This window comes from Acomys russatus, chromosome 1 (genome assembly GCF_903995435.1).
Source record: "Acomys russatus chromosome 1, mAcoRus1.1, whole genome shotgun sequence".
NCBI lineage: Eukaryota > Metazoa > Chordata > Mammalia > Rodentia > Muridae > Acomys > Acomys russatus.
The window spans coordinates 42,076,837-42,103,210 of record NC_067137.1 but is presented as its reverse complement, the minus strand read 5'-3'; the positions used below and the strand labels follow the sequence as shown (position 1 = coordinate 42,103,210).

Here is a 26,374-nt window from a genome sequence, read left to right as displayed (position 1 = left end):
GTTGGACTGTGAGCTGCTGGGCCTGCAGTCCCACCTGCTGTTCTTACACACTCTGACTCCTGTTCTGTGGGGGCTTCCTCCTCAGCGGCTCACTCTCACACAGGCTTTGTTTCCACCATTTTGTTTGCTGCTGGTGGTTGTTGATGTTCTTTGCGTGTTGTGGGTGTTTAATCCTTTGTTAGTAATTTTAAAGTAACTTTTCCCACTCTAGGAAGGATTGTTTCCAATCCTGCAGAAGTGTACTCTGATTTCAGAGGGTCAACCTGGACTTTTTTTTTTCGTAGCATCTCCTGGTGGCCCCATGTACACTATACCTAAAATCATAACCACTGACATCCTGGCTGTGTTGTTGGGATCAGACTAGGAAATGAGGCACAGAGAACTTCCTGGAATATTTTCTTAACTAAGCCACAGCACACTGCTGCCCTCGCTATCAGCTGGACATTGACTTAGCTCTAAGTACATGAATTGTATTCCCCAAGGGCCGTGGACAGCTGTTGACAGCTGCAGAGGGTGCCCTGCTCTCTGTGGAGGCATGCGGTACTCCCTCCCTCAGAGTACCCTTACCACTTTTTCCTCCGCCAACAAAAGGAAAGAGGAAGCACAAATTAGCTTAGCACATGTGCCTGTGGAATCCTCTGCCTCAGACTGTTGAGCCCAGAGCCAGACAATCCTGTGACTGCACACATGCCTCAGCTATCCACTGCTAATTCTATACCCCCAGGGGGCATCCGGCCCCCCCAGGAAACTTCTACTATCCCCCCCACCCCCCACCCCACCCCCACTGTTATGGAAGGAGGAAACAAAGGGCCATGTTAAATACTGGGCAGTATGGATTACTTTGGTTTTGTCCATTGTCTGTAATGTTCAGAACAGGACAACTGCACTTAGGGACTTAAAATCCCTTTCCAAACCCTGTTGTCTGCTTTGCTTTTAAGAACCTTCCTTGCACCTGGAGTGGCCCTCTGGTTTTCATTGCCTCTTAATTAAATTCGTTTTTGTTTTGTGATATACTAGAGCAGTTTGTTTCTCCAACTACAGGCTTTGTGTTCAGGTGTTGACAGGAGTTACATCCCTGGATAGTACCAGTAGGTTGTTCACTGCATGCTTGTATTAGCACCGTATGCTGGTGCTGGGCAGCACATGTGGCACGCTAGGAACTGCCGACTTTAACAGTCACTCATGAGTTCCAGTGAGCTCACTCCGCTGTACGCCTTTGCTTTATTCCTGTCCTCCAAGAAGTGAGAGGCCATGGCCATACAGGAGCACTTTCAGTCTGTTCGGAGCCCTCTGCCACGGCAAGGAAAGACTCACAGTGACACGAGTTCAGGCTGTTTGTTCATGGTACAGTCCCTTCGCTTTCAGTGCGTGGGTAGAGATCGCTCACTAGAAAGAAAACGCGTTTTGATTATCTTCAGCGCACCATGTCAGCAGTCCCCCCCTAAGGGGTTGCGGGCTGGGTGTTTAGTTAAGATTGCAGTAGCTGCAAGGATGCTGCAGAAACTTAGTTCAGACCTTAGTCCTGAGAGATCACCCTCACACATCATCTGAACCAGATGTACAGACTCTTGAATTAACCGAGTGCTAAGTGTCCATCCTCCCTGCGACTGTCCGCTCAGCTAAGTTCTCACCCGTCTTCAGTCTTCCTCTGCTCCCTCTAATGTCTGCAGCTCACAGGTCTTGTTCTCCAGCTAAATTCTGAAACTCTCTCATATCCACACAAAACCTGACATGGCTGCTTAGAATTAAACGTGCAGCATAATACTGCAAACATCTAGAATTTCTTTTTTTTTTTTTTTTTACTGCAAAATCAGTTTACCTCCCACAGCTAACATGTTGGACTGACGTTAGATTTAGATTTATAGTTCACATTACTCTGCCTGAACTCCTGAGCACCAAGGAAGGATGCCCCTTCCTGCTTCCTGCAGCTGGAGGAGAAGGGGTGTCCTCGTCCTGTTCCCCACAGCATGAGGAGGAGCCTGTTGGCTGCTTATCATTTTCATTAAATTTTGCATTAGAGCAAACTATTGAAGATGTGAACACTCACTCTGAGGTCTCATTGCTACCAATAGTTCACCCAAGCGAGGGCCTGGTTTTACCCCAGCCTTTGCTACAGCTGAAGAGCCAGCTGGAACGTTACCTGGCTTGGATGTCCTAGTCCATGTTTATTACCATCGCCTACCTCCACCTAGAAACTTTGATCAAGTTAACCACTTAAATAACAAATACTTGGCCTAGGATATTTTTGTTTGTGTACAAATGTGGCATTGGGTGGAAGATGTCCCCACAGGGTTGGACATTTATACTCGGCAGCGTCTCTGGCATGGAGCATCTCAAAGAAACTGATGGAATGCTGCCAACCAGCCGCCCTGGTGATGGGGGAGGTAGAAGGGGAGAGGGTTCCAGGGGCACCTAATGGAGCAGTGACTCCAGCCAATTGTCCCTGTTACAAGGATGAACAAGGAAGGCCGAGGCCAACTTCTGGGTCTGTGCCCTAGTGAAGGAAGAGGCTATAGTGGGATGCTCCTGACATGGCCTCTGTTGCCACTGGCAACCATGCACGTAGCAGTGAGCATAGGCCAGCAAGTCCAGCTGCCCCATGCTGTCAAGAGCTGCATGCCTCTGAGAACAGCAGTGACGCCCACAGAGGTCACACTCGTGTAGCTCTCGCTTTCATTTTGAGGGGCACATGCCAAGGCCTGGTAGATTTCTAGCACATTCCTTCTTGACCTTCCACAGTGCTGGTGTAGATTTTCAGCACTACAGGGGACTGAAATAAATTTTGAAGGGGTGTTTTTATTTCATGTTTTCTTTGTGTGTGTGTATCTGTGTGTATCTGTGTCTGTGTGTCTGTGTGTGTGTACACCACCACCCTGGCTTCGTTTAATACTTTCTAAACAGTTAATGAGAAGACATTTATTCATATCAACCTAGATTTAGGCAGGTCACAACTGTACATGGGAATCATCCACAAAAAAAAAAAAAAGGTTGACTAGGAATTATGTCTTCTTACAGATTTTGATTGGCCTTTCTGCCTAGCAAGATGGTGTCTCCCTGCTGGGAAGAAGAGGCGGGTTTAGGTGGTGTGCAATCCTGGCATGCTTTGTTGTAAGGGGTAGCCAAACTGCATATGAAGGATGCTGAAATTCTCAGCAGCTCAGACAGGCCTGCTCATCCAGGGGGAGTGTGGTGGCTTGAATAATAAATGTCCCTCATCTGGGGCATTTAAATGCCTGGTCCCCAGGTGGTGGTGCTGTTAGGGGGTGTGGCCTATCCAAGGGAAGTATGTCCCTGCTTCTGTGTGCTTGCCCTTGAAGAGACAGGAGTATTTGCTTGAACACAATGGCTACACCTGGCATTTGCTGTGTCTGTGTTGAGGGCCTGGCCTTGACTTGCCTCTTAAAAACTTACCACATAACTTGTAAGTTAATATATCAAAACACTAGTCCAAGGGATACGTACCATGAAAATCTTTACTTACCAAGAAAGTGGGTCAGAGGAGAGGATATCCGATTGAGACTTTAGGCAAGAGTAGCATGGAAGAAAGAGGAAATAGTAGGTCCTGGAAACCTACAAGAAGAACTTTATGACAGGCAGATCTGGATCCTGGGGTCCTCCTCAAACTAAGGCACCAGCCAAGGAAAATATAGGCAGTAAGCTTCGAACCCCTACCAAGACCTAGCCGACGAACATGACACTCTCCACCGTTGAGTGGAGAGTGAGATCTGACTCTCACACGAACTCTGGTGCCCCTTTTCTGACCATGTCCCCCAGATGGGGAGACCTGGTGGCACTCAGAGGAAGGATAGCTAGTTACCAAGAAGAGACTTGATATTCTGAGAGCATATATAGGGGGAGGAGGTCTCCCTCGGTCACGGACATAGGGGAGGGGAGAAGGGGAGAAATGGGAGGGAGGGAAGAATGGGAGGAAACAGGGGAAGGGCTAACAATCGAGATGTAATATGAATAAATTAATAAAAAAAAAGATGAAAAAAAAAAAAAAGAAGAGACTTGATACCATATGAGCATATACTTGGGGAGGAGGTCCCCCTCTGTCACAGTCACAGGGGAGGGGAATAGGGGGAAAGCAGAAGGGAGGGAGGAATGGGGAGGATACAAGGGATGGGATAAGAATTGAGATGTAATATGAATGAATTAATAAAAAAATAAAGTAAAAAAAACTTGTAAGTTAAATCTGTGTGCCTGGCAGACAGTATTTCCCCAGCTGTTCTCTTCCTTCTCAGTTCTAGAACCTCCTGTTTCTCCTGTTTAGTTCCCATCAGTTTCCTCTTTCTTTCTTTTTTTTTTTAGTTTTCTCTTTCATAAGAGGCCACATGCTTTTTTGCTGATTGGCAGCCTTGAAGAATTTTAACCTGGAGAGGCCTCTTCTGCTGTGCAAGCCCAGGAACGAGAAGGAAGCCTTTTCTGATTTGGGTTCACTTTGTTCCAGGCATTTCTGAGCCCCAAGATGAAGAGGTGCCCTTGCTGAGACGTCTGGACCCTTTTTGGCATTCCCAGGAGCACCTCCAGAACCCTGTTCTCTGAGTCCAGAATAGAGAGGTCCCCCCCACTGAGCTATCTGCCCCTCTCTGGCCTCACTAGGGCACTTCCAGAGCTATCTTTGCAGCCCTCCCTGCTTGGAAACTCAGGCTAACCCACTGTCTCAGTCAATGTTTGATACCATGACCAAGGCAATTTTTATAAAAGAAAGCATCTGATTGGGAGTTTGCTTACAGTTTCAGAGGGTTAGTCCATTAATCTTGGAGAGTACCATGGCTGCAAGCAAGTAGGCACTGGAGCCATAGCCAAGAGCTTGATCCGCAGGGGGGACAGGGCAGGGGGCGGGGGGAGACAGATAGACAGACACTGGCCTAACTTGAACTTTTGAGCCAACAAAAACCACCCCCAGCGACGTACTTCCTCCAGTAAAGCCACACCTCTTAACCCTTGTAATCCTTTAACCCAGTCCCACTCCCCAGTGGCTAAACATTTAAATGCATGAGCCTATGAGGTGCATTATTATTCAAACCATCACACTCGCCATCTCCCTGGACTGCTGCAGTAACTACTGTGCTGTGCCTTTCCCTGGTGGTTATTCAGTATCAGCTACTGAGTTCACTTGGGAGAACTTCCGTGGTTGCTGCAGAGCTGTGGCAATGTGGTAGCTTACCCAAGAAAACCAGCTTGTACTTTATAGCTGGACCAAAAGGTAAAGGGCTTTTGTCCTTGCTTCCACTCAGCACCTGTGTGCTGGCTGGTGTTTTCTCAACTATAAAACCTAGAGTCTCGGGGCTGGAGAGATGGCTCAGTGGTTAAGAGCCCTGTCTGCTCTTCCAAAGGTCCTGAGTTCAATTCCCAGCAACCACACGGTGGCTCACAACCACCTATACTGAGATCTGGTGCCCTCTTCTGGCATGCGAGCTCACAGTACAGGCAGAACATTGTGTAAATAATAAATAAATAAATCTTAAAAAAAAAAAAAAAAACCTAGAGTCTCTTGGGAAAGAGGGAATCTTAGTTGAGAAAATGTTCCTACCGGATTGGCCTGTGGGCAAGTCTGTGAGGCACTTTCTTGATTGATACTTGATGTGAGAGGACCCAGCTCCTCGGGACCTGTGTCACCTTGGGCAGGTGGCCCTGGGTGGTGTGAGAAGCAGGCCAGTAAGCAGCACTCTTCCGTGGACTCTGCATCAGTGCCTGCCTCCAGCTGCCCACCTTGAGTTCCTGCCCTGACTTCCCTGCATGCTGGACTACAAGCTGTAAGATGGAATAAGCCTTTCCCCCAAGACCCCCCTACTGGTCATGGCGTTTCCTCACAGTGATAGAAATCATAACTAAGACAGCCTGTAAATGCTTCCCTCCTGTGTGCAGTCAGAAAACACACATGTTCACAGCAAGCCCATTCACTTATCTCTTGATTTCTACTCTAGGCTCCATGGTCCCCTTTTCGATGCGCATTCTACATGCAGAACTGCAGCAGTATCTGGGGAACCCACAGGAGTCCCTGGACCGACTGCACAGGGTCAAGACCGTCTGCAGCAAGGTAAATAAAGGTCATGGTATTCGGTCCACTTCCTCTCAGCAGTCACATCTTGTCATTCTCCACCTGTCCCCCAGGGAGGCCGCTTACTTCTTCCTCATACACAAGGTCCTAAAATAGTACAATTAAAGTTTTTTCAAGGACTAGAGACAGGTTTAGGGCAGAGTCTTGAGTCCTGAAAGCCCTTTCCTTAGTTCACAGCAGACACATTCCTCACTGGAAACCACACAGGTAAGCTGCCCAGCCTCCCCAGGACTGAGCCAGGCCACTCCTGTGCCAAGCAGAGCACTAGCCGATTACCCTGGGCAGTGAGTCATTCCTCACAGGACCATTCCCAAAGGCCAGGAGGCTGTGGATACTTTCTAATTGTTCCCAACTGCAAAGTAACTTTTGAGCCAACAGAACCTCCCACTGCCGTTCACACTCGGTGATTTGTTTCTTTTCACTTCCTGGCGTTTCTTAGGAAAGTGCTGTGGCGTTGATGACCTCAGCCTCACTGCAGTACGCAGAGTGCTGAGAGCCCTCCCCGGAGTGCAGAGTGTGGACAGGGATTCGGGCACCTCAGCCTCTTAGCTCTGTACCCGCTTCACTGCTCCTGCCATAACCTAGAAGGTAGAACAGCTAGGCGTGCTGTCACTTGCCTGAGATCCCAGGACTCAGAGACTGAGGTGGGCAGAGCACAAGGACTAGACCAGCTTTTGCTATATATCAGGACACTGCCCAAAAAATAGAACCCGCTTGCTGCTTTCCTGCGCTCAACCAACTTCTTTCTTGCTGTTACACTTTTTTCTTAGGACCTGGCTCCCTGTGCTCAGGAAGATGCTAGTAGGGCTATTCACAGGGAAGCCTAAGAGCCTGGTCACCAAGGCAGAGAGGGAAGCAGACCGATTTCAGAGTTCTGAGCTTCTGTAAGCCAGGTTCCCCAGATGAGCCTCTACTGTATGGAAGACTCACAAGGAAGGGATAGTCTGCGTGTTCAGTGCGCCTAGCTTAGATCAGGCCAGTGTTCGTAGGCAGCATCCAATTTTATTAAGACATCACTTACTTTTCACAAAGGAGATCCAGTGTAGCTTTTGTTTATTGTCCTTGAGTCCTTTGGTGACTTCGCCTGTCTGGTTTAAATGGGATCAAGTGTGTCCTGCTGCTGTGACTCAGAAGTCCATGGCTGTCACTGTCTGCAGATGCCTGTCTTCTACTTTCTACGCCTCTCTTTCTGGCTCTGCACGCTGTCTGTACCTCCAGGTCTCACCAGAGTTTTGCAAACCAATTGGGAAAGAACCCACACAGCAGAGACATTCGTAAGAGCTATTTGCATAAATATGTGTAATCCATAAACAGTTAGGTCCAATTAGCTTGAGGTTAATTTCATTTGCCAATACAGATGAGCACCACCACCCCAACCCCCGCAATCCCACTTAGATTTGGCTTTAGGGTGCCAGGTGGAAAGACTCAGAGCATCCGCTGCCACAGATGAGGCTCTGTCTCTTGCACTCTGAAAAAGAAGCGCGTGGGATGTGAGTGTGGCCTGCTTCTCTACTGATGTGGCTGACAAGACAGCCTGAGAGCTCTGTTCCAGGAAGGGTTGGTGTCTTTGCTAAAAGGGGTTTCTGACAGATGGGCGCACTTGCATTTGCTGCTTTACAGTAGACAAAGTTAGAAATGCAGGACAACAGCCACTACCGTCCTCTGTGCAGGCTCAGCAGGCCAGCTGTCAGCACCCTGATGGCCTGCCCGCTGCTGCCGTCCCCTGACACACATGCTTCCCTTGCTCCACTTTCCTGCAGCTCCTGCAGAGAGCAAATTAATTGTCTTAATCAGAGAAGATGGGGCATTCAGCCAACAGATTAAAGAAGCAGAAAGAACGAATGGGGACCGCTTCAGCCACACACCCTGCCCTCCAGGCTCACACTCCTGGAGCCCTGTTTCTGCCCTGAGCCAATTGCCCTCAGTGAAGGAGCTGTGCCTCCCTTCCTGGGTTTGCAGGATCACAGCACAGTGGAAATGTACATCAGAGACCTCCAAATGGCAGCATTACAAATCCCAGAGTATGAACAATTAAAAAAACAAAAGCCACTGGGCTGGGCATGGTGGTGCACACCCTTAACCCCAGCTCTCAGACAGAGAAATCCCGGTCTCAAAAAAATAGGAAAAAGGAAAACAAAAAACAAAAAAAAAAACACTGGGCACTGCCACGCCATTATGGAATCTTTTGTTTTGTTTGTTTGTTTTCAAGACAGGGTTTCTCTGTGTAGCCTTGGCTGTTCTGTACTCACTTTGTAGACCAGATTGGCCTCGAACTCACATCAATCTGCCTGCCTCTGCCTCTGCCTCCCGAGTGCTGGGATTAAAGACATGCGCCACCACGCCCAGCTCATTCGGAGTCTTGATACACCAAGCACAGGCCCCAAGGCTGAAGAGGGATGTGTGGGAACACAGAGACAGTCAGGCCTTCTGGCTAGTAAAAATGTCTTCCATTCAGGCTCTTAGCCTTTCTTTTCTCAGCACATACATTCCCTCAATCTGATACGAGTAGAAAGAAAAGCACCCTCCCCCCTTTTTTTCAAGGTGTGAAGGTCCTAGAGGCATTGATGGGAGGATATTTCAGAGTCACCCTAACTAGGTGGAAACATCCAGCCATTTGTCCTGGCCTGCTGTGCTGAGCGATGCTGCTAGTGACCACTCAGTGCTGGAGTAGTGGAGGTGTTTAATAATCCTCCGAGTGCCCAGGAACACCCTGAGAACACTCTTCCCTGTGGGAAGCCTGCCTTCCAGAAGGTCCCCAGGTGATGATGATAAAGGGAGGAAGGCCTAGCTGTTAGTCAGAACCAAAGAGGGCCCTGGAGTTGGTGTCCATCTTACATTGATCTATGTGTGTGCTGAAGCCTCATGACTACAACTTGCCTTGCCCATGACAGCCTCCTGCCGGCCAAGGCCCCATTCCCCAGTCATACAGAGCAAGCTAGCTGAGCCCCCTCCTCAGGTAACTGTAAAACTCAAAGCAGGGATCTGGGTCCATTCGTATGTATAGGTTACAGGTTGCCTTTTTAAATACTGTGGCAACTAAGTGATAGTGGCTGTCCACAGATTCAAGCAGAGCACCAAAGTCATTCAAGACACTGTTTCCCCTTGCATGCATAGCCTTCCTGTGCTGTGTGTGGGAGTGGTAGCTGTCTGCATTGTGGGAATGGAGTCTGTTCTCCAGAGCCAATCCAGGGTATGCCCAGGGCTTGGGATCCAGAGGAGCCCCTCTGCTTTAGTGAGCCCCCTCATCAGAGAGACTGCCAGGCCAGGAGCCCTCTCTTCCAGCCTCCTGCTTCCCCTTCACTGCTTCCTCCCAAGGCCTGCCCACTCAGTTCCAAGTCCCTCAGCCCACGACTGAACTTGATTACAGTGGTGAGCTCGTAAGACACCCAATGAGGGATACATTTTCAGGCTGCGCAGATTGAATGAACTGAAATTCCAAAGTGTCTCGGCTCACTGCTCCTCATGGGAAGCCCTAAATTGAAAGCGGTGCAAGGTAACCTTGACTCAGCTGCACGCTTGTGATCAGCTGCTGCCTAGCAAATTACTCTATGGCTTAAAGCAGTTTCTTTCATTTTTGATTAGTAGGTTAATTGCACCTGTTGATGGGTTTGGGCACCGTATTTCGATGCGTGCAAGTGTAGCCTCCTTTACCAACCCTTTGCCCACACCTGACACCTCTACGCTCAGATCGGCCTAACTTCCACCTGGAGAGCTGACAGGCCATTCCGCCCTCCAGTCCCATCGGATGTTGCTGCAGGTGGCAGAATCCCATTCTCTCCTCCTCCACACCACTCAGCTGTGTGCAGCCGCCTCACGTCCACTCAGCTATGGGTGGGCAGTGCTGCAGGCACATGGCACCTGTGGGGCAGCAGCTATCATTCCCTTCGCTGTAGGCTTGCTGGATCATACGCTACCACTCTACTGAAAAGCAGGAGACAGAAACTGTTGGGAGGAGACCAGCTTATCCAGGGTAGGCCCTGAAGGAGACAGAGACTTCAGATCTCTGTTGGTAGGTAGGAAGGGCTACGGGGGAGATGCGGCTGGGCTGCAAGTGCCTGAAGGGACTCTGGCCAGCTCAAGTGTGTCTAGCATGCCTCTGCCAGACCTTGCCCTTCTCCCCCTTTAACTCTGCCTTGCTAAAACCTGTAAGGTTACATTCCTAAAGCTAGCCACCAAGGTCGAGTCCCTTATTTGGCTACTTTCTCCCTGAGGCTGACTACCAAGGTCCATCTACCAAAGTGTGAAAGGCCAGCAAACCAAATCCCCCTTTTGTCTACTTTAATTAACATGCCCAATTAAAATTAAGCACCTCATCCTAACACCGGGCTTCCCCTTTTACCTTTATAAGCTGCCATTTGCCTATGGGCCACATCTGTCTCCTCTATCCAGATGCAGTCCTCCTTCTAGTCCCTGTGGGGAAGATACCCCTTCCCTCTCCCTTGCCCCCTTTCTCCTCTCATTCCTTTCCCATTCTTCCTTTTCCACTATGTATCTTGGTCCTTTATTTCTGCTCTCTGTTCCTCTGGGGCAAATAAATCTTCTTTTGTAGAGAACGTGGTCTTGGAGTGTCTTGAGACAACCTTGAGGTCCCTGCCGTGCCCGTGTTGGGCAGGACATCTCCAAAGGCCTTGCCTCTTCAAAATTCTCCTGGGTTTTGGTCTGATGCCAACATCTGTATTTTCCCCTCAGGTCAAGACAGCTACTTCTCTGTGAGATGTTCATATGAACTGAGGGGAACAGGGCGGGGGGGGGGGGTACCTGAAAAGAGGAGATTGGATGTGGAGGGAAGGCAAAAGTAAATGAAATTAGGGCAAAAATGGAGGCCAGAAGTGAAACCAGAGTCCCCCAGGAGGGTGCGACTCCTTCAAACAAGCTTGCCACTCTGACCTTTCTGCCTGTGCTGTGCAATATGTTGGTTCTGTTTTCAGGTTTGGGGTTTGTTAGTTGGTTGGTTGGTTGGTGGTTGGTTGGTTGGTTGGTTTGATTTGGTTTGCTTTTGGTTTTTAGAGACAGAGTTTCTTTCCTGGAACTTGCTTTGTAGACCAGGCTAGCCTCGAACTCACAGGGATCTGCCTGCCTCTGCCTCCCAAGTTCTGAGATTAAAGGATCTGTTGGTGGTGGCTCTTTTCTCTCAGAACTGGGGATGTGTCACTCCGTTCCCTAGTCTGTAAGACAGTAACAACTCTGTGATGCCACCATACCCACGGGTTTTCTGTCTAGAGCATCTCTGGGGTAGTTCTGTCTCCAGATGAGATGGCAACCAGGGTCATATCACTGATTGCTCCACAGCACCTAGAGTAGGCTGCCAGGTAGCTCCCTCCTACCTGTCAGGTATTGTGTTTGTTCAAAAGAGGCCCCCACTGCTTGCTTCAGGGACCCCTGCCCTCCATTCTTTCTCCTTGACAGTTGATGGGCCTGAAGCCCTGGTGTGAGCTCATGACTCCAGGAGGGGTCTCTAGGGTCACGTGTCTAGAGAAACCACTCCCCATGGCCTCAGTGTAGGCCACAGCTCTCGCCTTCCTCCACAGCATCCTGCACAGCCTGCTGAGAAAGCTCCCAGAAGTTTCAGAGACCCACTTAGTATTTAGTAGTCAGCAAGTATTAGCCTCATTGCTCCCAGATCACACATTCCCAAACCTTTTATATTTGTTAAAAGGAGAAGGCAGAAAAAGACCACAGGAAAAATCTGAGGCAGTGGAGCAGTTTTTATTTTTTTTTAATTTCTTGTTGCTGCTCCGTGTAATTAATTTTCCCTCGGCACTTTTAAAGTTTACAAAACACTATAAGTACATTCTCCATGGAGCCCCATAGTCTGTAATGCAGATGAGAAAAGTGTGTTGGGGCATCCAGGTGAGAAATAGAAATTAGAGATGATAAGCTTAAGTCATCCTGAACCTGAAGCAGCATCCCACGGTGCCTGGAGTTACCGCTGCGCCTGCGCCTCCTCCACACAGGCACCTGCAGGGCTGGGAGGAAAGGGACTGTCTGTGTTCTGGTCATGAGTGTCACGTCTGTCATTCCCTGTAGCTTACGAGACAGCTCCCTGAGGTGAGGGTAAGGTGGGCAGCCCATTCTGCACAGACACCCCATTCACCCACATGGACACACATCCTCCCTTGTTACTTTGTCCTCTGTGTTCACTCTACTGTGTGCATTGTGTGGTCACTCAGTCCCATGTAGGTCGCTCTGTACTGTGCAGATTCTGGTCCTGTGAGGTCACTGTCCCATGTTATCATTTTGCCCTGCATAATAAGTGGTCCTGTGTAGTCACTATATCTTCATGGTAACTCTGCACTGTGCAGTATGTGGTCCTGTATGGTCACTCTGTCCTATATGGTCACTTTGCCACATATGGTCACTCTGCATTGGTGTCCCTCTGCCTGCTTCCTCTGCTTCAGACCCTCCTGATCTTTTATGCAGACTTTGAGATCCACAGTCCACTGGTATTGTCCACTCACCTCCTCCTACAGATGAAAAACAGCTCACACTTCTCAATGCCATGTGATGCTCCTGTCCTGTCTCTTGCTAGACAACTAAAGGGGAACTATGAGCCACAGATAGAGAGGGGACTGACCGCACCCTTCTAAGCCCAGCCTTCCAGCTGTTCTAGCCTATCAAGGCACCATCCTCAGTCCTGGACAGAGAGCTCTGCTTCCTCAGCTCCCGTCATCAGGGAGCTCTCAGCTATGCCTGCCGCTGGCTCCTGGGCTGTGCCTGCCGCCGGCTCCTGGGCCTCAGGCTCCTTGTCTCTGCACTGGGAGATCACAGGCCCAAAGCTTGATCTCTGAAGGCCTTTGGAGCCTAGACTTGCCCGTGGGGCCAAGATGACCCCAAGACACCTGAGCACAGCCCCTTCCTACCCATCCTGGAGCTCCTGCACCATCCTCTGGGCATGGCACCCAAGGGACATCCTACAGAGCCTGTCACCTCAGTTTGTCCCACCAGGTCTAGCCACATGCCCGCAGAGCCTCAGCTAAGGACTATTCTGGCCTTAAAGACTTATAATCCATAAGACATTGTCTTACAACAGATTTGGGCCAGGTGTGGTGCAGAAACAAAGTGCTAACTACTTGGGTTACCAAAGGGGAAGGAATATTTGAACCCCTGAGTTCAAAGCCAGCCTGGGCCATATTGTGAGACCTGTTTTGAGGGAGGGGAAAAAGACCTTCTCCTCCCTTTTTTTTATTTTTTTATTTTTTTATTTTTTTTTTATTACAGAATAAGCTATTCTACTAACCTACAGTCATACCTTCTATCTCCTGCTGGAGAGCCAAACCCTGGATTAGAGGATCACCTACTCCTGTGGCATTGCTTGCCAGCACCTTTGCCTGAACCTCACCCACAACTTCCATGGGGCATGTCGTCCATAGTGTCATCACCTGTCACATTGCTGATTCTGGCTGTTCTTGCTTCCAGGGCAAGATGGGCCTATGGGTGGGGATGCAACCACACCATAGCCACAAGTGCAGCATTTCTCTGCAGTATCTACATTTTCAAAATGGTGCAGGTTTGGCCACAATGGGTCAGAAACCTGCACTGGACATGCTCTTCTGTGTATGGGCAGAACCTCAGGTGGCTGTCCTTCCCACTAGTGCTCAAGCCCCTTAGTGGCCTGGGACACTGCAGACCCTGGAGCTCTTCACATACCCCTTACCCAACTCTTATATGAGTTAAGAAAGGGGCCAGGCATGGTGGCACACGCCTTTTAATCCCAGCACTCAGGAGGCAAAGCCAGATAGATCACTGTGCATTTGAGGCCAGCCTGGTCTACAAAGTGAGTCCAGGACAGCCAAGGCTAACACAGAAAGACCCTGTCTGGAGGGGGGAAAAAAAGAGTTAAGAAAGGCTATGACCTGGTCCTGTGCTCCTGCTGTGTAGACACGTGCTACGTTAGCTGCTTTTCTTTGCCTAGTGCCCAACACAGACCACCTTAAAGTACTAAGGTTTGTTTTGATTCCTGGCTTCAGAGGGCTCAGTCTAGTCCCTTGGCCCCATGTGCTTCAGCAGAGCATCATAGGAAGATTGTATGGCACAACCAGATGGTCCCAAGGACCTTTTCCCAGTACCTACTTCCACCAGGTAAGCTGTACTTCCTGGAGTTTCTAGAACCTCACAGTAATACCACCAGCTTAGGACACAGGCATTAACCAGTGAGCCTATTGACTTCATTTCATATCCAAGCCATAATTTGTATGGGAAAAGGCGATTCCCCAGACTGTCCCAAGGCCAAGGAAGCCCAGCGCAGGTGGTAGAGAGTCCTCGGTGGCTCTAGCTTTGCTATCTCGCTCTGCTGCTCTGCTGCCAGTAGCTTCCATTTGTGCTGCAGTGGGAAGCCCCTCCTTGTTTTCTCATTTTCTCTGCTGCTGCTGCTGCTCCTCCTCCTCTGAAGTGCCCCCACTTCTCCTTTAGAGCCAGAACAGCAGGCAGCTTCCACCCTCCCAGTGGGTGCTAACTGAGCTGTCCAGGGCTCCATAGACGCCGCCTTTCCCCAGCACAGAGATCCGATGTGTTCTGAGAGAGGTGGTGGGGTGGGCCTGGGACACAGCTGTGCACATAGACCTCTCCACACCCCTCAAATGCAGAGAACTGTCCACTGGCCTATTGGGGGGCTTTTTCCTAAATGTAAATGCAGCCTTTGTCCTAGTTTCCTGAGCTCTCAGGTGGACTCCTGCGTGCTGGTGCCCTCTGCTGTCCTTTCTCCCTTCCCTTCCTTCCCCATCCCTCTACTCCTTTACTCCCTACAGCGTCTCACTTCGGGATTACTTATCAGAAGACAAATGAGCTGGGAAATGTCACTTGCCCTGGTTTGAACTGGCTCACTTCTCTCCAAGATCAGTCTTGAAGCCCATGTCTGTCCTCTGAATCTCCCAAAGGTCACAGTCCTGAGACCAACATGCGTCCTGGGTCATAGTCCACTGCTAATTGTTCTCTTACTTATAGGGAATAATGACTTTACAAAGAAGGGTGGCCAGAGTGGCATGGCTGAGTCAAGAGAAGACATTCAGTGGTGTCCTCACTGAGGCCATGTCACCGAGCAGATGGTGGAAGAAGGAGGGGGTTCTCACAGAGCATTGACTGCAGGAGAACCTTGTCCGTTAATATCCCCATTTTCCCCCCACACATAATCTCTACTCTTTCTGCTTGTTTGTTTTGGTTTTGTTTTTTTGAGACTGGACTTCTCTGTGTAGCTTTGACTGTCCTGGAACTTACTCTGTAGACCAGGCTGACCTCAAACTCACAAAGATCCACCAGCCTTTGCCTCCCAAGTGCTGGGATTAAAGGTGTGTACCACCACAGCCTGCCTTAGTCTTTACTCTTAACACATATTCTCATGCTAAAATCCTCTCCCTAAGTCACAGCACCATGACAGCTTTTCTTTCAGGAAAAACCCAGATACAGACAAAACAATAGAAAGGTTTTAACCAAACAGTAAAAACTATGCAAAGTGACAGCTTTGTGGAATTTACTCAGTGTGATAGGAAAGGCTGGAGGCTCAGTGGGGCCCTGGAGGATGGTGCTGATGTTGCCACAGAAGTTAATCAGTCTCATGTGTAACACATCCATTGCTTTGCATGAAAAGAAAATCTGAACACCCACTGTATTCCGTGTCCGAGAATGCTTTATGAGTCTCATAAGCCTAAATTCCACCTTCTGCCAGAGAGTGGGGCTCTGCTTTTCTCCACACTCCAGGTAACTGGTGGTCATCCCCATGCAAAAGGCGAACTTGCCTTGGCTGATTGGTTTTCACCCAGAGAGATTTGCTGTTTCTAGAATTTATAATGACAGTGTAGACACAAGTCCATTTACAGTTCTGTTGTCTTTGTTTGAAATGACCGCAGATCCTGGCCAACTTGGAGCAAGGCTTAGCTGAAGACGGTGGCCTGAGCAGCGTCACCCAGGAGAGCAGGCAAGGTGAGCATTGCCCTCGTGTCAGGTCTTCAAGGCTCTACACTACCATTGGCTGTCACTCTTAGCCAACAGCGAGTGGTCCCTTCACCCATTTTCCCTGTAGCTGTTCGAGAGATCTGTACTCTGGGTAGATGAGAGGAAGAACGTGGTTTTTATCCAGTGATGAAAAATAGAAACAGATTCCAAGAACAGCCCAGCCCAGCTCCTTGGTGCACTGGGGACTTTTCATGTGCCAGGACAGATTTGATCACAGGAGGGAGCCCATAGAGAAGGAAGGGGGCCACAGTGTGCAGTTAGTGTGAGCATCCTGATCTTTTTTTTTTTTTTAAGGTTTATTTATTTATTATGTATACAGTGCTCTGCCTGCGCACCAGACGAGGGCATTAGATCACATTATAGATGGATGTGAGCCACATTGTGGTTGCTGGGAATTGAACTCAGGACCTCTGGAAGAGCAGACAGTGCTCTTAATCCAATTTTTTTTTTTTTTTTTTTTTTTTTAGACAAGGTTTCTCTGTGTTTCCCTGGCTGTCCTACACTTACTTTGTAGACTAAGCTGGCCTTGAACTCAGCAAGCTGACTGCCTCTGCCTCCCAAGTACTGGGATTCAAGGCGTGCACCACCACGCCCAGCTCATCCTGATCTTTCATGGTGTCTTGGAAATTACCTATGGACACAGGTGGACTGCAGGTGCAGATCGGCCTCTAAGATTGTGTCTCAGTCTCTTTCCATTTCCTATAATGAAATACCCAAACCTGGTTAATTTACAAAGGAGAGTTGCATTAGATTCACAGTTCTGGAGTCTGGGATGCCCATGAGATGCTGTTGGCATGTGGTGAGGTCTTCTGTGTTGTAGCAGGAAGTGGACACATGATGAGGCATAGAAAGCCTCTTCCTAGCTCTTATAAAACCACCAGTGGGGCACGGCATGGTGACACACGCCTTTAATCCCAGCACTCAGGAGGCAGAGGCAGATAGATGGACCTCTGTGAGTTCAAGGCCAGCCTGGTCTTTAAAAGGAGTTCCAGGACAGGCAGGACCATTATATAGAGAAACTTTGTCTCAAAAAAAAAAACCAATAATAATAGTAGTAGTAATAATAAATAAGAACTTCGTCTAACCTCCTAATGCCCTTCCAAAGGCCCTCACCTCAGTACCATCAACGTGTGTCGTTGGGAACTATATCCCTAGTACGTGAACTTTGTGTACACATTTCTACCATAGCAGTTTTTCTGGCTGCAGTATGCTGAGTACACTAGAAAGGAGCCAGTCTTTGAGAAAGTTTATGACTCCCTGGGTTTCAAGGACCAGGTGTGTATGTGTGCTGTTTAGGTGATTGATATGTGGAATATGCATGTGTGTGTGTGTGTGTGTGTGTGTGTGTGTGTGTGTGTGTGTGTGTTGTGCATGCATATTTACAAGGGTGTATCCTGCTGGTAACTAGGCTCTGAAACCCAAAGGCATGAATGTGTCAGCTTCCCTAGCTGATGCAAGCAGTATAGTCCCCAACTCAGCCCTTACTCTTGATGACCTCAAGAACCATCAGTCAGCCCTCCCATCACAGCGAATGTCTGTGAAGGGATGATTCCAACCCCAGCAAGTTCATAGAGCCAGTTTGAAAACCAGAGAAGAAATAAATGCTCAGTGAAGGTTTTAAGCCAGTAGGGGCTGGTATCCGAAATGAGCAGAGGTGCACAATTCGCTTGTCTACTGCATTGACAGCCATGGGTCCCAGACTTGTCCTGTCTGGAAGAATGACTGTTTCTTTTCTTTCACGTAGCACTTTTGTGGCCGCTACTGGTGTCCATCCTCACTAAAGCCAGTGAGAAGGCAGACCATCATTGTTCCCATCTGAAACTAAAGGCCTGGGGGCGTGGCCAGTTCCAGGCTGCAGGGACTAAAATAGCCACCAAGGCCAGACCTCTGCAGATCCTGCCGATGCCTCTGGACACAAGCAGGGGCTGTATGTGTGGGTTAGCCACCACCCTGGGCAGAAGCTGTGCCCTGTCTGCATCAGGCATGCTCACAAGATTAGGGTTCTGGCTTAGAGTAGGCTCCTGATTCCTGCTCAGTCTTCTGTCTGTGTAAATGGCCTCTCCCCCCACCCCCTCTGCTTTGATTTGTCTAGACAGGGTTTCTCTGTGTAGCTGTGGCTGTCCTGGACTTGCTTTGTAGACCAGGCTGGCCTTTAACTCACAGCAGTCTGCCTCCTGCGTGCTGGGATTATACACATGCGTCACCATGCCTGGCGCAGAGGGTCTCTTATAAAGAGTCCATTCTGGCCATCCCACTGAGAACACTGTCTTCTGTCTCCAGTACAGCATAGAGTGAAGAAAATCTTCTTGGTGAGACCTGGTAGGGTTAGGGGCAGGAGGAGGGGGCTTAGCACACAGGGAGCAGCGATTGCCAGCTTGTGCACACTCATGCCTCTCTCTCTCCTGCAGCCTCTGTTCAGCTATGGAGGTCTCGTCTGGGCCGTGTGCTGTATTCTATGGCAAACTGTCTGCTCCTGATGAAGGTATGTGGGCGGCTGAGCTGTAGCACACCTTGCTCTTGAAGACAGTGGCAGCAGGAAGCTGCAAGGAAGTGCTGTGTGTTCCGACAGGTCTGACGAAGAAGTGGGCTGAGGGGCTCAGCAGTGTTCTTCATGGCCTAGATTGCTCAGTAGAGTTCACTCACACTTGGGGGCCTAACTTGTCGTTTTGAAATTTCCACAGAAACAGTTTACATTACTGAATTTAATTGCACAGGCCTAGGTCTAAATGGTCTAATTAAAACTGCTCATTTCACTTGTTTTCCTCTGAACTCCATCCAGGGAAGTGTCCTTTGTTCTCCTTGTTTTAGTATGAGGGTCATTTTTTTTTTTTTTTTAATGATTGATGGTTTTGACATCTGAAGGCAGGCTTTCCAACCAGACCCACTTGTAAGGAGCTCACCCTGAGCTTTCACCTGAGGAGCCAGTGTGACTCAGGGAGCCCAGCCGAGCTGTCAGTCACTGTGTGTTCAGTCTGTTCTCCACACAGGCCCTGCCAGCCTAGGCAGCCGTGCTTTCAGGCTTCTCTCTTGTTTCAAATACATCCCAAGCCTGGCTTGCCTCCCGCCCTGGGCACGGGTGGCCTGCCACAGAGCTGGCGGCCTTGCTGCCAGCTGCAGGCACTGAAGCTGCCACAGAATCTGTCAGCAGCAGACGCGCTCAGAGCAGCGCTGTTAACACCTTCTGAGCTGTGGTAAGACAGCTCATCACTCCTCCCACAGTCAAGGTCATCCTGCGGGCAGGGTACCAAGTAGAGAAATGTGCTCCTCGCTTTACCGCGGCTGGCAGCCATCCACATGGCCATGTCCTTGGCTTTGGCAGGAAAGTGTGTGGCCGCCGCCCAGCCATAGGACAGCATGCATCCTCTGCACCTCTGCAGATGTGTGATGTGTGACACTGGGTGTAGACGGGCAGGCCAGGCTCGTCTGGTAGGTGACCTTGCCACAAGAAGAATGGGTTTCCTAAAATCTCTCCCAGCTCTCATCCTCACAGCTCTTTCCTAACTTTTAACACATTACAGTTTTTCAAGTTCGGTGTCTGAGACCTTTGCACAGGGCCTGTTGTCTGTAGGTAGGGCCCCTTTGTTCCTGGGCTCTTCCCACCTCATCCTTCCTGGTGACACCATTGCAGATCCCGCCCTACTTCCCCCTGTGCTGCAGCCCTCAACCAGGGAGCGGCCTGCTTCCTCCAGTCCCACCCCTATACAGGCCTCTCTCAGCACTACTGTAGCCTGTGGCAACCTCAGAAGCCACAGTGAGCATCCAGTGACACCTGAAATTCTCTTGAGTCAGGCTTGCAGCCCTGGTGTTGCCCAACCACAAGCTGAAGACCCTCAGGAGAGGAAGTCACTGCTCCACTGTCAGGCACTGGGCTGTTGAGTCAGCTTGCATTTCTGAAATGCTCTGTTAGAAAACAGGGTAACAAAAATGCTTTTCTTTGTTTTACTGCAGTGGTGATACCACCACCAACATAGGCACAGGCACCAAACATCTGCCTCTGTCACCCCGCCACCCCGGACTCAGTACAGGACACATCATCATCATGTTTCAAAAATACTTTCATAACGGGTGTAATTTAACTTAAAAGTTTGGTTTAATCTTGATTTTTGTGAGCTAAAGGAGTAAAAGAAATGTTGCAAGTGGATGCAAGCACATGCATTCTGCTGCCATCTAGTGGGCACAGTAGTTGAGCTGCCTAGCTGGGGCCTGCGTGCCTTGCTAAAACAATGACCTAGTTAATCAGCCTTTTAATGATAAGAAATTTGTTCATATGTTCCAGTTCTGATGTGTTCCACAATGTATTGGGCAATGTATCCCATAATACATTGCCAGGCACATTCACTTGCAAGACAAAGCTCTCTGTTTGTAAACGTGATGTCCTTGGGCCTCACAGGAGCCCTAAGATACCTGTGCCACTGGAGTGAACCTGTCTGGGGCTATAGCCTTTGGACACCCTCCAGCTCCATATCCCCTTACCTCCCCATGACACAGCATCTGTTGTAGCTTCTTTGTGGAAAAGAGCCTGCCACACACAGGATACCTCCTCTTCATCGAGGTCACACTACATGAAGCCTTTGGTGGCAGAATGGCCGTTAGTACAGTTTAGCAGTCACTTAGCCAGTGCAGGTTTTAGGTGCAGGTCGGGCTAGAGTGTGGATGTCTGTATTTCTTTTCAAGGGCAGGTTGGTGTAGTCAGAAGAGTAGGCTGGGCACTCCAAGAAACTGCTCTCAGCCGCATTTCTTTAAAGGAGCCCTCCAGGTTCCTGGAATGAGCAATTTCACTGAATAGTAACCAACTTCAGCACAGCCCTAAAAGCTCCCTCTAACAAGCTCACCCTTACCCCAGGCTTGTGGACATGTGCTAGTACTGATTCCTCTGGCACCTGCCTGACAATACCGCCTCTGCTGCTGCTACTTCTCTTTGTTCCCTAGCCTGTGGTTCTACCCTGCCTCCCAAGGAGCAGGAAAATCCCATCAAAGCTGGGCGCGGTAGTACGCACCTTTAATCCCAACACTTGGGAAGTAGAAGCAGGTGGATCTCTGAGAGTTCAAGACCAGCCTCGGCTGTATAGTTACGGGCTGTACAGGAGTACACACTAAGACATGGTCTCAAGGGAAAAAAAAAAAAAATATATATATATATATATATATATATGTATGTATGTATGTAATGGGGATGTTTAAAGCCTGTTTCTTTTCTGTCATGCCATCCTTAGCATGAACCCCTGATCCCAAGCAGGTTTGAAAGGCAATAATCCAAAAAACCTGAGATCCTAACCTGGCTTGCTACCTACGCATACTGGCTCTCTGTGCTCCTACCTTGGCCCTGTCCACAGCTGTCCATCAGAAGCATCTTTTTTGTTTGTTTTGTTTTTCCAGACAGGATTTCTTTGTGTAACCTTGGCTGGCCTGGACTTGCTTTGTAAGCCTCGAACTCACAGAGATCCACCTGCCTCTCCCTCCCCTAGTGCTGGGGGTACAGGCACTCAGCACTACGCCTGCCTTCAGAAGCATCATGAGCAGAATGGAGCACAGGTCAAGGCCTGCGGTCAGGTGCAGCAGTGTGACTCAGCACAATCTGCCCTTTGCCCACTGCAACCAAACGTAAGGGTACATGCTCGGTTAGAGGGTGACACCAGGATGGATCTCAGGGGCCATGACGCTTTTCAGGGAAGCAAAACTGGCTGCTGCTCATCTGTGCAGTCACCCAGACCCCAGGACAGTGATCTGAAAGCAGGTCCCCTGGCTTCCCAAAGGCAGAGGAGCTGTCAAAAGCCTTCTCTGCAGACACCTCATGGTACAGACACACGTACATAAGTGCACCTGCTGGCACAACTAGAAATAAGGCAGCCCGGCTTCGGGCAACAGCGACAGGCAGCAAAACATGGTGGGAGAGGAAATCAAGGCATGTGTGGTCTGGCTCCTTGTGAGCATCAGGCCTTGAATAAAATTAGTTTTAACGAGCTGCACTTGAAGGTACCAGACTGGAGAGTCTTCCTTTTTTTCCCCTGCCAAACTGGAATTTTACTTGTCGTCTGTCTTTCTAGCCTCCCAATTAGCAAGCTCAGTAACTGTAGTCCCAGTTTGGAGGAAAGTGAAAAGTCTAGGATACAGAAATGAAATACCTTCCAGAATTCTGTGGTTGGGAGGAAATCAGCAGTGGTGACCCCGAACTGGTCACCATGCACTGTAACTGAGAGGAAGTAAGTGTGCAGCACAGTTCCTGCCACAAACCTTGCTCAGGTACTCAGCTACAGAGATGTAGGAGGAGCTGACCTCTGAACCTTGTAATAGGCAACACCAGTCTCACGAAGACTGCCTTTCATACCTTTTTGTACTGTGGACTGAAAGTAGGAAATGGGCACGAGGTGGGTGGTAGACAGACTTCGCCTCAAGGAGGGGCTCCAGGCCAGGTCAGTGTGAGGCCCTTGCTAGGAAGATGCACAGAACTGTGGCACTGAAGACAGAGGCTCTGCAGGCTGCAGACACCAAGCCCAGGAGCACCTTCAGTGCCTGCGCACTTGTCTCCATAGAGCAGTGGTAACTACATGTCATTACAGGAAGCAGCAACATCCGTATGCCATAGCAAAGTTGAATGGTAACTTGTTTCAATACAGACATTTCACCTCAATATCGAGCACAGAAAATGTTTGAGACACTTTCAAAATGTGGCTAATGTGTTTAGAGGATGAGACGGTGCAAAACCACAAGTCCTTACAAGAATTCTATCACAAAAGCGGGAGGGACCCAATGTTGGCTTACGACGTGGGAGCAAGAGGCAGTGTTAGGGCCTGATTCTAGGTCCAGAGTCCCTGTGATGACAGAAGCATGGATGTCACACAGAATTCAGAGTCCTCAGCCCATCACCATTGATGGGATGGATGGCGCTCTGAGCTGCTGCCTCACAGCTCTGTGTGTGTGTGTGTGTGTGTGTGTGTGTGTGTGTGTGTGTGTGTGTGTGTGTGTGTGTGTGTGTCCTTGGTTCATAATGCATTGTGAACAGCTGTACAGCTTCTGTAGCTCACTGCATGCTTTTGGTCTTTTGCCACAGGACTATGTGCTGGCCGTAGACGCTTACCGCACAGTAATTAAGTACTACCCGGAGCAGGAGCCACAGCTGCTGAGTGGCATCGGCCGCATCCTCCTCCAGGTACCAGCCACACTGCCGACAGTCCAAAAGCTGAGTATGGCAGCTGCAGCCCAGTAAAGTTGCCTGGAATTCTGTCTCTTAGAACTTATACAAACGGGAAATTATTTCAGTTGCAATGATTCTGTTGAGTGGCCTTCTGTCTTGTTGCAGTTACGGACATCTGCTAAATTGCAGCTGCTCTGTTGGGAACACTCGAGTGTACCCTGTCAGAGTGGCTGCAGTAATGCAGAGGCCCAGCTGCCCTCAGCAAGGCTCTCTAATGTTTGGTGGTCATCCTGTCAGTTCCAGCATCATGATCTCTCACTGCAGGCTGCTCAGCATACGGGTCTTGTGTGTCTGTCCCCTGAGAGCCTCTGAATATGGGAAAGGCTGGTAGACAACAGCTAATGGCAAGAGGAGAAAGAGCCAACCCACACACACACATGGTCACAGGAGTCAAGCACTGCTATGCTCATGACCTCACAGTGTCCTACAGCCTGCGCGGCCACACCACCTTAACAGCATATGTAGCTAGAATGCCTTCTTGGCACCTGGGAGTCTAGAACTCCTAGGTTCAGAGTCCTGCATCCCCTAACTCCTTAGCAAGTCCCTCCCATTTGGAGGACACAGGACACAGGACACAGGAGGGGGCCATCTGCACACGCATCTGGGAACACTGAAAGTACTTGTGCAGAGTGGGAAATTCGATAGCATCCCTCAAAGATCACATCTCGACAGTGAAAGCCGAGTTACATAAGGAAGGTAAACACTTATGGGGTCAGACTGACTTCATTATTGAGCAGGAGCTGTTTAAAGAGTACATGAGAGGATAATGGGAAAGAGTGCCCTTGCTCCATCTTGAATGCTGTCTACACAGGCAGTAGGTTTGCTGTATAGTGGGGCTGGGCCATTTGGCCTTGAGGATTGCTACTAGCCAGTGCTCCATCTCGGGAACCAAGACAAAAGAGAGCCACGGTCCCCAGGACGTAGTGCTCCAGATGAGAGATGTAGTATCCACCAGGCCAAGGAATTAGAGCCCAAAGAAGCCAGATTCCTGGACACTGTTGAGTTTGACCTGCAAGCAGTGTGGTGCTAGCATCTGCATCTTATACCTGTTCTCTTGCCCCCAGGGCACAAGAGTAACTGGCAAGTCTTCAGTGAAAAAGAGCAGCAGCTTCCCTCTGTAGACTCAGGTCCTCATCAGAATGACATGGCCAGGCCTAAGTCATTCCCATGGCCATCCCACCCTGCTAAGTCAGCAGAGTGAGCCACTCCACAGCCATTTTGTCTCGCTGAGTGATACTAAAGAGTGGCAACAGAAGTGGTTTACTGTAACAAATGTGCAGCGGACCTTGGGGAGATTTGGTAACATCAAGGAGGGACTGCAGCCACCAAGGTGAAGTAAATGCCCAACAGTGGGTTCCTAGATAATCTCACACAGGTGAATTTGCATCTTGCCATGAACTTTCTCTGTGGCCTTCACACTTGTATTTAAATTTGTTTTCTAGGTGTTTCTAAAATTTTGTGTGACCTAAGAGTAGGTGAGCCATCATTTTGTCACCCTCCCCCACCCCCACACACGATTGCTGGACCACAGAGGGAGATAACTGACAAATATGAGTGCCCCAGAGGCACATGCCCCTCCCCCAGTCTCCTGGCCACAAGCTTTCTGTTTTAATTCTCCATGGTGCTTTATTTGGAAGAGCAGTCTTCATTCTTTCTGAGATGGGCAGAGAGCAAATCTGGCTGTGAGCAGAGGGTCACCTCTGTAGACTGTGTGCCATTCAAGTAACAGCTGGAAACCCAGCTCAGGCCTGCAGCACAATAAAGGGCTTATTTTTGATTCAGTTCCCAGACATGAGGGAACTCTTAATGCCTCTGCCTGTCCCCACAGGCGTGACTACCTCCTGCCCACACTCCCTGCCAGCCTTCAGAAAGACCAGGTGCCATCTGCATATTTGAAACTCTCAGGCCTGTGGATGTCACCATCACACACAGCATCCTGCAGACAGTTTGTGCCTTCTGCTCAGAAAGCAGGTGGACAGTGGCTAGGGGGAGGGAAGTGGACATGAGAGAGATTCCACATTGAGGAAGCCCGTTGACAGAAGGCTGGAGATGCCTGTATCCGGGAACTTCTCAGACAGTCCAAAGGCAGAGCAGAGTAATCCAGTCTCTCGACATCTGGAGCATTCATCCTTTGAAGTTACTTCTCTCTGGCTCAGACTCTGCCCCTCCAAATCTTTTCACGTGGGTCTTGGGAGGTCATCACTCACACCAGCAAGGTAGCTTTTAAGCCACCATGGAAGTGCAGTGGCCAAGGGATGTCACTGTGTGAAAGCAGCTCTGCTGTCCAGGGCAGGACAAGAGGATACTCATGACCACTTGCCTTCAAAGCAGGAGGCCCATAACTATTAGAGGTCACTGGAGAGCCAGGAAGGAGCCAGCGCGGAGCAAGGGAGTGAATGCTGGAACACAAAGGGGAGGAGCCAGAGAGGCTGATAGGGGTGGAGGCAGCAGAGTAGGTGCTGATAGCTAATCACAATTGCAGCCCTGAGTAGGAGCAGGTGGCGAACAGTGGTACACAGTGGCCCAAGGATGCCTGATGGATGGTGGCTGTACACCCTGTTATGTCCTAGATGTCACATTAAATGTCTGTATTGTATACGTGCAGCTCACTAACCAGCAATCAGACCTCAAGAAAACTGCTTAGAAAGGAATGGCATCTGGTTTGCTAAGCTGTCAACCCCTTCCCAAGAAATACAAAAACTTTTCTTGTTTATTTTTTGAGCCATTGAGTGGCTAGGAGTGGGGAGGTATCTATGTAAGAACATTAATAAAGCTGAAGTATTTCAACCAGGGCTCTGCCCCCCAACCCCATCCCTAGCAGCCAGTGAGATAACCCAAGCTGGGGAGAGCTTCTCCCACTTGCCCCTCATGACTATGGCTGGGTAGAATCCAAGGCAGTGCAGAGTGACAAGGGGCTCTGCCTCCCCAGGCCTACACTGTGGATAGTGGTCACACTAGGTATCCATTACCTCCTGCCCCACCAGGGTAGGAGCTCAGGCTGTCTCCCCACCCCCACCTCCACCCCACCCACCTCCACCCCCGTGCTACCCTACCCTGTGTACTCTAGAATCACTCTGGTTTCCAAAGCAGGCCCCCTGATAAGTAGCTGATGATCCGTTCCCCAGAGCTGTCGGACTCCCTACATGCAATGGAAGCAGAAAGGAAGGCAGCTC

General features: G+C 49.5%; 1 protein-coding gene across 3 annotated transcripts in view; it reads left to right on the top strand.

Moving 5' to 3' along the window:
- The window catches only part of Trappc12 (trafficking protein particle complex subunit 12), a 66,052-nt gene that overhangs the window by 37,114 nt on the left and 2,564 nt on the right, over window positions 1–26,374 (top strand). For 2 of the 3 annotated variants that reach the window (XM_051144255.1, XM_051144237.1), the window contains 4 exons: window positions 5,931–6,043; window positions 15,904–15,976; window positions 18,418–18,491; window positions 23,058–23,156. In XM_051144255.1, coding sequence (XP_051000212.1) covers window positions 5,931–6,043; window positions 15,904–15,976; window positions 18,418–18,491; window positions 23,058–23,156 — 359 coding nt within the window. The remainder of the gene's footprint in view (window positions 1–5,930; window positions 6,044–15,903; window positions 15,977–18,417; window positions 18,492–23,057; window positions 23,157–26,374) is intronic. The other variant, XM_051144245.1, reaches the window with a different exon arrangement.